The sequence below is a fragment of the Lycorma delicatula genome, chromosome 10, assembly GCF_047948215.1.
Source record: "Lycorma delicatula isolate Av1 chromosome 10, ASM4794821v1, whole genome shotgun sequence".
NCBI classification, from domain to species: domain Eukaryota; kingdom Metazoa; phylum Arthropoda; class Insecta; order Hemiptera; family Fulgoridae; genus Lycorma; species Lycorma delicatula.
Window position 1 is genome coordinate 59225604 of NC_134464.1, and position 13506 is coordinate 59239109.

General features: G+C 31.8%; 1 protein-coding gene across 1 annotated transcript in view; it reads right to left on the bottom strand.

The window, feature by feature from the left end:
- The window catches only part of LOC142331369 (uncharacterized), an 85076-nt gene that overhangs the window by 27931 nt on the left and 43639 nt on the right, over positions 1 to 13506 (bottom strand). The window contains exons 9-11 of the mRNA XM_075377220.1: positions 13145 to 13316; positions 9236 to 9369; positions 7376 to 7432 (exon numbers count right to left, since the gene is read on the bottom strand). Coding sequence (XP_075233335.1) covers positions 7376 to 7432; positions 9236 to 9369; positions 13145 to 13316 — 363 coding nt within the window. The remainder of the gene's footprint in view (positions 1 to 7375; positions 7433 to 9235; positions 9370 to 13144; positions 13317 to 13506) is intronic.

The following is a 13506-nucleotide window of genomic DNA, read 5'->3' on the forward strand; positions in this document are numbered from 1 at the left end:
AGAAGAAACAATGAACGGCATAGATGAAGTCGTACGCAAGAACTATCGCATGAAAATAAACAATAACAAAACAAAAGTAATGAAATGTAGTAGGAATAACAAAGATGGACCACTGAATGTGAAAATAGGAGGAGAAAAGATTATGGAGGTAGAAAAATTTTGTTATTTATAGAATTACTAAAGATGGACGAAGCAGGAGCGATATAAAATGCCGAATAGCACAAGCTAAACGAGCCTTCAGTAAGAAATATAATTTGTTTACATCAGAAATTAATTTAAATGTCAGGAAAAGATTTTTAAAAGTGTATGTTTGGAGTGTCGCTTTATATGGAAGTGAAACTTGGACGATCGGAGTATCTGAGAAGAAAAGATTAGAAGCTTTTGAAATGTGGTGCTATAGGAGAATGTTAAAAATCAGATGGGTGGATAAAGTAACAAATGAAGAGGTATTGCGGCAAATAGATGAAGAAAGAAGCATTTGGAAAAATATAGTTAAAAGAAGAGACAGACTTATAGGCCACATACTAAGGCATCCTGGAATAGTCGCTATAATATTGGAAGGACATGTAGAAGGAAAAAATTGTGTAGGCAGGCCACGTTTGGAATATGTAAAACAAATTGTTAGGGATGTAGGATGTAGAGGGTATACTGAAATGAAATGACTAGTACTAGATGGGGAATCTTGGAGAGCTGCATCAAACCAGTCAAATGACTGAAGACAAAAAAAAAGTTCCGAGTCAAATATCCACTAAGCAAAAGAGTTTGTTTTATATGTTCTTTTTATGAATTTATTGTTATTTTAGATATATATATATAGTTTGTTTCATAACAAATAAGTAATGTATAATTATTCATTGCTGTTAGTAACATTTTTTGATGTGTTGAGCTACTGTAATTGGTTTTATGTTATCTTAGAAAATAAACTTATCAAGCATAATATGCTTGATAAGTTTATATGCATATTATGTTTCGCAAATCCCAACATTAGTAAACTCATTTTTTTTTAACAAATTCTTTAAAAATTTTATTTTTGTAAAAAATTTTAATTTGTTGTAGTATAGAAGCTTATATGATATTAATCTTCCACCTCACAAATAATATTCTATTAATTCTGTGAATGATAGTGTATTATATTAGGTTTTAAGGAATAGCAGGCTGCAAACACTTCATCAAAAAATATTTTTTTCACATACTGTGTTCAAAAAGTAACTATACACAGACAGAAGCATGTAAATTAATCCGAACACAAGGAATTTTTTATTTATTTCTATGTTGTGGCTACACTGCTTGAACATACCAAGTCTTTTAACTGTCTGTGTAATGTGAGGTTATTGTTCTTTGGTTATTTAGCAATTTTTATGTTATAAATAGTATTTTATGAGAGTTTATTTCATTTTATATTACAAAATCATATTTTTGTATCTTTTTCCCCTTGTCTTAAATGTACAATAATGAGCATAACTCCAAGAAAGCATTCAAAAATTGTTTTTTCTTTCTGAGCATACCGGTGTGAGGTGTTAGTCTAGAGACAGTGAATGCTATTTTTTAAAAAAATTAAAGAAACTGGGTTCCTTTCTCCTCAAAGGAATATAAATGGGGCCATAAAAGAAAAAGTTCTCCATCACAGGATCGGTTAGCAGTGAAAAAAGTAAACTTGATCCAAAATTATCTGCTGCAGACTTAAATTATGAATTATCAGCCAGTGGAACAGATTTACACATGACAACTACTAGATGCTGACTTCTTGCAGCTAGACAGAAAGCTTGTTGGCCATCTAAAAAGCAGCTTTTAACACCACCAATGTGCAAAAAAGGCTCTTGTAGGACAAAGCAGACTGAAAAAATGTTATGTTTTCCAACAAGTCACTTTTTGTTTATGTTCAGAAGCAAAAATCTCTAAACAATAAAAAAGCATCAGGTGAAGATACATCACCAGCTCATTATAATGCTTGGATTCAAGAAGAGAACACGACCTCACATACAACCAGGCAGTCCATGAAGTTACCAAAAGAGGTTTTCAGAGAATGAATCAATTCTAAGGACTTCACATTGTTTTCTGGACTTAAGCCCACCATATTTTTACTTCTGAGGTTATGTAAAAAGTAATGTTCATCAGAGAACCCCCCCTTTTTTTCTTTTTATTGTTTTGGAAGGAGCGAAAAAAGAAAGTTTATTCTGGGTAGATGACATTACCATCACCCAGAATGAAGATATAACAAAAAACAAACAATTAGAACTAGACTAAAAAGTAAAAAATTAAACAAAAACTTAAACTAATATCACAGCTAAACTATCATGTAAAACTCATTTAAAACTAATATTATAGTTGTAAACTTAAAATAAAATGTTTATTTAAAATAAACGCAAACAAAAAAATATTAAATTTAACCAAGTCCAAGAGGAGTGTAAAGGGCCCCTTCTCAGATAACAGAAACATTAAAGCACTAACATAAAAAACCTAACAATTACAAAAAACGTAAAATCAATATTAAATTTTATGTAGACTACTGATCTAACTTAGAAATAACAACACCCAGTCTAATAAATTTTTATTATTGCTTAGGATAAGTTCTTTGATTATTTAAATTTGCGACATATGGCTGCATAACATAACAAGGATGTGGCACACAGTCAAGCGGCAGTCATATTATATGCATAGTGATGCATTTTCTGCTGACATCAGATACCTGTAAGTTACTCTCATATGTCCTAACCGCAATCGGCAGAGGATTACTTTCTCTCTGTGAACTTTTCTGCATGTTGAGTCCCATGGCAACAAAGTATCTTTGATGTGTCAAGAGTTTATTATCCACTGTAACAGTCCAGTCACCTTGCTACTTTGCTCGAAGAGTGTGTTTTACACAATTAATAAAGTTGGAAGTAATAATTCAAGTGCTGAAGGATGGTTGACTACATGCATCTTTAGTAGTAGAATCTGCATATTCATTACTCACAATTCCCGCATGGCTAGGGATTCAGCAGAAACTCACTTGTATGTTGTTATGATTCAACTAAGCGACTGAATTATAAATTTTGGTGTCAATAGAATGCCTAGAATGCAAATCTTCTGAAGCTTGATTGAAATGCACTACACGAGTCGCTGCAAATAAGATGACAGTATTTTGGGTTAATGATATTCAAAGCCTTATTGATAGCGTACAGTTCAGAAGTAAAGACACTTGTTAACATTAGGTAGGCCAAACATATAAGTTCTGTCATTAACAACAAATGCGCATGCAACGGTATCATTCTGTTTTGATCCATTTGTGTATACTACTGCATCTCGGTATGTCTAGGAGAGAAATTAGTAAAATATCTGCTAAAGACAAAAGGAGTTGTTGATTTTTTATTGTACAGCATGTTTCTAAAACAATCATCCAATTTTAAAAGTTCACAACTATTCAGCTTTTAATCCATTTTGATCCGAGTAAAATACCATTAGAAAAAGGAAACTCTCAAATTCATTTTCCAGCAGGACAGAGCAGCACCTCACTGGAGTCTGTACATTTCAGAATTTTTGAATGATAGAATTCCTTAATGATAGACTGGCCATATGGGAACTAACGATTCAGTTTACATCACCGACCTCCATGATTGCTAGACCTCACTAAGTGCAATTTTTACCTGTGAGGTTTTGTCAAAGATTCCTCTCCCTTCCAAATATAGTGTCAAACTGTGGAGCCAGATAACAGCAGCCGTGGCAACAGTGAAAAGATAAATGCTTGCTAAGGTATGGGACAAATTTGACTACTGTGTGGACATATGCCATGCATCCAAAGGAAGGCATATTGAGCACCTGTAACATGTTATGTAAAAAAAAACTTCATGAATAAACCTTTAATACAAAATTAATCTTAAGTTTTTATATTCAATATTTTTCAAAAGATAAACAATTCAAATCAGATGGTTCTTTTTGAAACACGCTGTATGTGGTAAGGTCGAGATTAAAATTTATAGAGTTGATTCTCCATGGCAGATATGAATAGGAATAAGTTTAAAAAATAGGTGTGTCAAAATTTAGAAGGTGCAGTAAAGGCTAGGTACAGACACCTAACAGGTGCAGTGTAACGTGGATGGTCCTGATACCTTTGTAAATGAGGATTCACAAGGACTGTGTTAAAAACCAGGTGATTTGGTTGTCCTTTAAGATGGGAAGAGTAAGATACTGGAAGCTACTTGTCCCATCTATCCCAAAGTGATGGCTCACTGCAATCAACAAGTATTCTTGTGATAGAGCTTAATCTAAAGGCACCTGTAGCAAGACGAAGGAAAACATTAGGTTCAGCATCCAGCATCTTAAGTGCAGTATGACATGCTGAAGAGTACACGACTCAACCATAATCTAAGCAGGAATGAAATAAGGAATAACAAAAACAACAAATATTATCAATCGACTCCCCAACTGGTGTTCTTAAGGACTCACAGCAAATCTAGAAGTTTAGAACATTTTGTTTTTAATTGTTTGATGTGTTTGACACATGTAAGATAATCATAAAATAGCAAACCTAAAAATTTTACGTCAAATTTAATGTCTATTTCAAACTGATATTTGTGATTTCACAAAGAACATTTCACATACACAACTTGTAAGTCTTCGAGAACAAACACGTACAGATATGTCTGAAGTTCACAGGAACCATTTCCAACCCCAGATGAAGGTAAGTCGATGTTATGTATTGTGTACTAGGGCACGACAGCTGTAGAGTTACTTTTTGAATGCACTGTGTACATTTTCTTTTTAGCATAAAGATCATAAGCATTACATGTATTAACTATCCTGCACATGAAGGATAACATATTTTAGTAAATGTAGCATATTATCCATGTATAATGCATTACCTACTTATATATTAATAATTTTATATATATATATATATATATATATTAACTATATCCAACAAATTCTCACCGAATGGCTTCAACAGCGCGTGGTGCCTTATAACCTTATGGTAGCCCTGAAAAGAGTTGTTGTTGCCGAATGGCTTTGACAGGTTATGGCAATTTAAAACCTTATAGTAGCTCTGAGAAGAGCTGTTGTTACCAAATGGTTTGGACAGCAAATTGTAATTTTAAACCTTGTGGTGGCCCTGAAAAGGGCCGTTTTTTGCATTAGCTCTGAGAAGGGCTGTTGGGTTCAGAAGCTGGTCTCCGGCAAAATCAACTTGGCTGTAGTCAGAGAGTAGCGGCTCGTCCATTGAAAAATTAGACCGGGCTTCCCCTCAGCAACAGTTGGGTCCCACTACAACATGGCAGTGGTGGCCCCCAGAGCCCCGCAGTTTTGGATCGGTGTCAGTTGTCTTTCGCCAATGCAGCCAAGACGGTTCTCCCTGAGTGATCCCATGCTGGACCGGATCCGCTGCTGAGTCTTCCGGCCAAGGCAATTGAAGCCAGCAAGCTGGAGTGGGAAAGTGGCTTCCACATCCAGCGACTCTCTTGGTGGGCCAACCAGGCCTGCTGCTCCAGCAGGGATGTTGGCATCCACCAGGAGGTACTACACTGAGGCAGCCAGGAAACTTCTGTCTTCTTCCATCTTTTTCTTCTCGTCTTCTCCAGGTGGTGGTTGACGATGAATTGAAAATTCATTCTCGTACATGCTCTTTTATTACAGCCTGAGTGGTGGAGCCACAGTGCCGCTATGGTGGGAAAACTGCACGGTCATCTACATGGTGGGAGTGACACTTGTGTAAGCACGTACGTATACTGTACTCCCGTTGACATCTGAGCTGCTATCGTTGCCATCCACCAATATTAAGTTAGGCAAATATGTGGTAACAAAATAATAAGCATCATATTGTAAGCCAAGTATACTATCAAGCTAATATCAATCAGACATTTATTTGACAAATTAATGTTAAATAACAATAGTGAATTAATGAATAGTGAAAACTGACCGATACTACTCATGCGCAAACACTGAACATTTTTTGCTCATATTTCATGCCAAAATGTTAAACAATTTGTACCCATGCAGAAGGGTAATCTTTAAATTCTATTTTCACTTTCCTTTCCCGGAAACAAAAAATTCAATATGGACATGTATAAATGTTAAACAGCTTTTCTGAATGAGGTTAAAAAAATGTTATATACAAGAAGTAACACAGTTACAAAAGTAAAATTTTAACAGTGATCTTAAGGAAATTTGACTTTATAAACAAAACTTTGTTAAAAACAGAAAATTGGTAAAATTGGTAATGCTAAAAACAAAATCTACTCCACGTTTTCATTTTTTTATTTTAAACTTTTTGAACTGTACCAAATTAAAAACTAACTTTTCCATCAAAAGTCAAAATTCAAAGAACAAAAAAGAATTATCAATTTTTTTTTAGTTAATCCAACTTTTAAGTTGGATAATTAAAATAAAGTTTTTTATTTTTGATACAGATAATAGACCAACAAAAAAATTTTCCTTTATGAAAAAAAGGCTAACAAAAAAACAAAAGGTACAAGAAATATTTTAATGAGCTGCAGCTCAATTTCCCCTGCTAACTGCTCGCACTTAGCGTTATGAATAGCTAATATATTCATAATATATATCATCCCTCATTGTTTTTGTTTAGAGAGAGAGAAAGAGAGAGAATGTGTGCGTGTGTTTTTTTAAATTTTATTTTATTAATTTTTTTTGCAATTTTTTTGTTTTAAGTTTAATTTTTTAACAAAAATTTTTTGGTTATAATAAGATATTTATATTATACAAGAAAAAAAAGAGAGAGAGAGGATTTCTTTCACAGAGACATTTATCTTTTTATAAAGTTCTCAAAGTATTTCACATCAAAATTCACCAATACTCAAATAAATACCTGATAATATTAAGGGAGTAGCTTTTAGGAGTGCGTTAAAGATATGGCTATGGGTAGTGATGATAGTGAATTTTTCTCACACAATCTAGTCTCATCCAACACCCAATTTAGAATTCATCAAATCTTTAGTTATCTATCATCCAATGACAATCTTAATCTGCAGGTACTTAGAAGTACTTAATTTCTTTCTTTGTGTTCTTTTAACTTTAATAATTCAACTAATCTCAAGAGTAATATCAACAAAAAATATAAAAATATAAATATCATTTTGGATATAAGTTCAAATTTCAAATTATGTAAAATAGTATTAAGATTTTTGAATATACTAATATATTGTCATAGTATTAAGTTTAATTGAAATTATTTTGAGAAAAATAAAAATTATTTAAGTTTGAATTTAGATTCAGTTGTTGAAATTTAAAATGCCAAAATTTCAAATAAAGGTTTGCCTCAACTAATTAAATAATTGTCAAGCTTTGAATAAAAATTAGAAAAAAAGAAGGAATTATGCAGAAGAGGATCTTAATAGAAGGAATTACTAAGGATCATAATAAATCAAATAAAAGCATGATTACTTACAGGATGTTTCCAAGATCTGGATGATGTTGGTTTACTGAATTCGATTAATATCTTATTCTGTAAAATCACAAATATTATATTAACATGAATACTTTAACAAAAATATAATTAAACATTAATGTAAACAAAAAAACAACTTTCAGAAAAAACCTGGAAAACATTCAGAATCTTTATTAATATTCTAAATGTTTTCCAATTTGTTTACAAAACTTCAACAAGATTTAATTAAATTTTTACAGTACACTACATCAGGATTTAACTCAAAAAATAGTAAATTCAGAACAAACTTAAGATGGAAAAGATGGTCAAGGTGTTGACCGTCTTTTTTATTTCATCTGGACAAAGAAAATTCCTACTGCTACTCCTGATGTGTAGGTAATCGAAAAAGTGCTATCTACTATGAACAACTGCCTCCCCAATATCTTCGATCACCTTAAGACGTGTTTCCTTAAAGAGGTTACAGTATGAGAAGTAAGAAAAGTTTGCTAAGTCAGGTCAAGTGAACAGGGTGGCTGAGGAAACAGAATGCCTTAACTTCAGCCAAAAATCATGAAACAAGAGCACTAAAATACTTATCACATCTTTCATCAGTAGACAGATACATGATAAATACATCTTTTTCATGATCAATAGACAATTACCAGTAGATGGATTTTTTCTTTAACACAAAATATTTCTGCTATTAATGAGATATACATCTGTAAATGTCATGAATTCTGACATATGAGTGTCATAGGACAGACTGCAGCTACCACCAGAAGCATTTAATATTGTTTACATAAGAATGTTGCGACATGATCCTATTAATACATGTACTTCTCTGCTATTTCCTAAAAAGTCAAGACAGTGGAAGTGTACAATTTCAAGAATAATACCACAGTGTTGTCATGATATTTAAGAACAACCAAAACATCAGCAAATAATTTAATAGTCCCTTAGTTCATGCAGATGCAATACTTGGATGGCTGCAGGTACAGATTTATAATTAGTCTTTTACAGGTTGATCAGTTATTGTGCTATACTGAAGAGCATTTGATTACAAAAGTACACTGATATCATGCACCTGGATCATTAAGTATTACGTTTCCATTGAAAAAAGCGAGTCCAATTCCTAACCTTAAGTAAAATGTATACTCTCTTTTTAATGTAAGTTTGCATCAAACAGTGCCAACAAGACTTGATCATCTAATATTTTTTTTTAATTTAAATAAATCTATTGGAATATGTTTTAAATTGAAATTTTCTTAATTAAAAACACATAATTTAGTCTATAAAATAAAAATAAAATATGCAGTAACATTCTATGAAGTGATTTTCTAATATTTCAGTTCAAATGCACAATCACACTAAAATAAATAAACTCCTTCAAGTTCTAATGTCCATTAAGGGATCCAGAAGGAGAAGAAAGAATCCCCTAACCTAAAATGGTCAAAAGAAAGAAGGAAGCAGCACAGTGAAAGAATGAATGAGTAGTGAAGAGCTAAAAAATCTAACCAGAAGTTAACTATTCTGTGGTCCTACAGTAACGGTGTCAAAAATATTTTATTAAAATAATTTTTGGTTATCAGCAACTCTTCTTATAACAGACTTTAACTATAATTTTTTAAAGCAAGTAAACAAAGTAGTTTTGTAGTTTACTATGTATATTATATCCAGTAGTTTTTATTCATTGTTGATAACATAATCACAGAAATTTTACACATATCAAAGAAAGGAAACTATGTAAATACATATAACAGCCATGAGCTCTTAATAAGATTAAAAATGTATCGATATTGTTATATAAATGTTGATTATCTAACTGCCAAGTACTTTAATATCACACAAAATAATAACAAAAATGAAATAACATAAACTTACCACAGAACTCAAATCCGGTTTATAATCAGACTTCAATAAATGGTTCAACAGTTTGTTAGAAACGAGCAGTTTCAACCAAGGTGGTTCCAAAAGGCTGACAGACTGAATAACTTCATCATTTATTGGATAATGACCTGTAGCAAAATATATTTTCTGTTTTCAAATACTGCCTAATCTTACTTCTTTTTCTTAAACATTACTAACAAAACACATACTTCCTAAGACAAGTAAACCAAAAACACAATTTTTGATATTACAAAAACATCATAATATCAAATATTTCTATAATTATAAGGTATTTTATTTTTATATAAGATACCTTATTTATTTTTATATATAAGGTGTAACCATATCTGAGAGATAACTGTTGAGAGCCAGACTAAGGAATGATTCCTGAATGAGGGAAGCAGCTCTTTCAGCAGTTCTTAAGGGCATACGTCAGGAGAACTTAAACAACCATATCAACATCACTCAATCTTTTGAGTACTGTGCAGCTGAAAGCAATGGAAAACTATGGCTGTTTTTTCCCAAGAAAATGTAGCTCTCTGCATTTTCATGTAATAAAGATGGAGGCACCTTCCTTGGTAAAATATTGCAGAGATAAACTAGTCCCCCATTCAGATCCCAAGGTGGGGATTACTAAGAAAGGGATCACCAGAAAATTAAAAAATAACATTTTATGAATCAGAGCATAGAATGTTAGAAGTCTAAAAATGGTTGGTAGGTTGGAAAATTTAAAGAGGGAAATGGATAGGTTAAATGTAGATGTAGTAGGACCTAGCAAGGTTCGGTGGGAAGAGGAAAATGACTTTTGGTCAGGTGATTTTAGAATAATTAACTCAGAGTCAAATAAAGGGCAGACAGGAGTTATAGGGGAGGCAGACTTAAAGGCCACACATTAAGGCATCCTGGAATAGTCGCTTTTATATTGGAGGGTCAGGTAGATGGAAAAAATTGTGAAGGTAGGCAATGTTTGGAATATGTATAACAAATTTTTAGGGATGTAGGATGTAGGGGGTATACAGAAATGAAATGACTGGCACTAGATAGGGAATCTTGGAGAGCTGCATCAAACCAATTAAATGACTGAAGACAAAAAAAAAATTATTCAAAATTTTATTTTTTTAAATAAAGAAATAATAAAAAACATAACTGTTAAAATAAATTGCATGTGGTTCCAAAATACCTTTTCACAGTTAATATACAGTTTCTCAGTTAACTGTATTGCAGATGGTGCTGTTGTTAATGCGCACTGTGTTGGTTTATTTAATAGGTTGTTTTATGTAAAATTTTGTATATCAGTAGATTTCAGACCATTTAGGTACATTGAGTGGGAGCTAATTACCTTATTAACTATAGCAGGATACTTACTGGCCTATGTTTTTAAATTATAACAAACAGTATGTGAAAAATAAAAAGTTAACAAAATCACCACTTCTAAATGACTTTTACTTCCAGCCATTAATTCAATATTTTTTTTAATTAAGCAAACTTTATAAAAATATTGTTTAAGAAGAAGGTGGAATGATCTCATAAAATTGACACAAATAAGATTAAATGCACACATAACAACAAAGAAAGTTAAATAATGAAATAAACACCGTAAAACATACAGCAGTTGAAAATGGATATGATACTAATTTAATTAATAACATTCATAAAAAAACAACTATCAAAACACAAAATCAAAATAACTACCTCATAGCCAGTGCATAACAGGAGACAAAAGAGTAAAAAAATGTACATAACATATTTATATACTAATAACAGCACTGAAAATATAACTAAAACTTACAATAAAAAAATTTACACTGGCATACAAACCTAATAACCATATTAAATATTTTTAAATAAAAACAAAAAAATAATAAAATAAACAATTTCTGTGGAGTTTATAAAATTAAATGACGATTGTGATGGTATTTATATAGGAAAAACAAATACATCCTTTAAAACTAGGTTTCTTGAACATTACAGAAATTACAAAAATAATAATAAATTAGGTCATCTAATATGGCAGACTACCTAATAAATATTCTACTTTTAATATAACACAAATTTAGAAATTAATAAAGATGACAAAAAATTAAATATATTAGAAAAACATTACACATATAAAACCAAACAAATTTTCAATTTGATAAACCATCAGATTTATTTTCAGTTTGATAAATCATCAGATTTTCGAGGAAAATGATCTTATAAAAACTGTAGCAAACAGCAGCACTCATGTAAATTAATACACAATTACCTATATTGTAATATTCTTATTCTTAAATTTTTATACAATAAAAACAGAATTATTTAAATCATGACAGAGAATGCAGGATCCTGCAAAAGTACTTTCATGAAAACTTAAGCTAATATATATCTTATCTCAATATTTTGTACTATGTGATTTAACTAATAGGATGTGTGCAAACGTGTGTGAAATTATTATATCTGTACAAAGTGTAGCCACATACATGCTGTGCTTCCACTGTGCACAATTCATCGGCACCTATAAAATACAGAAACCAGCACAGCGAGAGGTCATTCCGTCCCGACCACCACCTCGAGAAGATGGAAGAAGAAAGAAGAAGTTCCCTGGCTGGCTCAATGTGGGGCTTTCCAGCCAATGCCAATATCCCTACCAGAGTAGCAGGTCAGGTTGGACCACTAGAGAGCTGCTCAGCACAGACACTTGCCACCCCAGCTCGCCAGGTTTCAAGCACCCTAGCCAGTGGGCCCACCAGCACGAACTGGCTCAGTGTGGGGTCACTCAGGGACAACCACCTCAACCAAGCCAGCGGAAGATAATTGACGCCAACCTGACACTGCAGGGCTCTGGAGACCACCACTGCCACGCTTTGTAGGGACACAACTGCTGCTGAGGGGAACATCAGTCCAATTCCAACACATGAGCTGCAACTCCCTGATTACAGCTGAGCTTACATTACTAGAGACCAGCTTCCAGAACCAACAACCCTTCTCAGGGCTACTTGCAAAACACACAAATGGCCCTTCTCAGGGCTACCATTTCAAAAACCTCAAACAGCCCTTTTCAGGGCTACCATATGGTTCTAAAATGCCACATGTTGTTGAAGCCATTCGACGATAAAAGGAAAGGAAGGCTTACAAATCCCATCTAATAATGCTAATTGACTATAAAAAAAACTTCTCTGTTCAGTTCTATATTATGTTATAAAATCACATAAACTTCTTTATAAGTGCTCCTGTGACCCTGTAATTTCTTTTTCTCCACTTAACATTGTTCTATAATGATTGTTTAGTCGAATATACCCACTTGTAATGTTAGTATCTATTCTCAGTCATTCAAATATGTATTTCAGCAATCAATTCATTCATTCAATTCTGTGAAATGTAATGTTATGCATTCTTCAAGTGTTATTCATTCAATATGTAAGGAAATTACAGGGCACAAGAGCTCCATTCATTTAAATATTTAAATTGTTTTAAATTAAAGAGTTAGAGTCCCAATATAATTCATTTGTTCTTATTCTTTAGAACAAGCATTTGATACACGATTCTGTTGTACAATTTATGTATAAACCCAACTGAACAATTTCAAAAAGTTTATTTTCTACATTATGCACCTCTTTCTCAGTTTTCACTAAACGTAGAACAGTGAAATTTTTTGAAACGTATTCAAAATAAGTAATTTTCAATTTTTTCCATTACAATTAAAAATTAAATTTTAAATATGAAAAGAAAAAAAATTGTTTACAAAATCATTCAAAGCTCTATTGATAAATCTTAAGAAAAAAGTATAAACATCAACAATAAGATAACAGCAAGAATTCTCACTAATCTTTACAAATTTTTTAAATAAATATTCGTAATTATCATTAGTAAACATCATGTTTTAATAAGTAATGTAAAAAATATAAATGATAAACTAAAAAATACCATCTATAAATCCTTGAGCGACTGAAAAGGCTAACTCATCACATCTTTCACCAATACATGGATACATAATACAACTATCTTTTTCAAGATCAACATGTGAAAAATGATAATTACCAGTAGATGGATTTTTTTCTTTAATCCGAAATACTTCTGCTATTAATGAGATATATTTCTGTAACATAAAGAAATAAAATAAAAAGTACAATACAAAAATAAAATGTAAAAATAATAAAAATATACATTTCATTAATCTCTATAAGTAATAAAAATACAAGACATAAATACAAGACACTCATGAATCTGTCTATGAATAATTAATATGCTGGGTGATTTTTTTTTGATTTTTTTATTTAAAAACATTA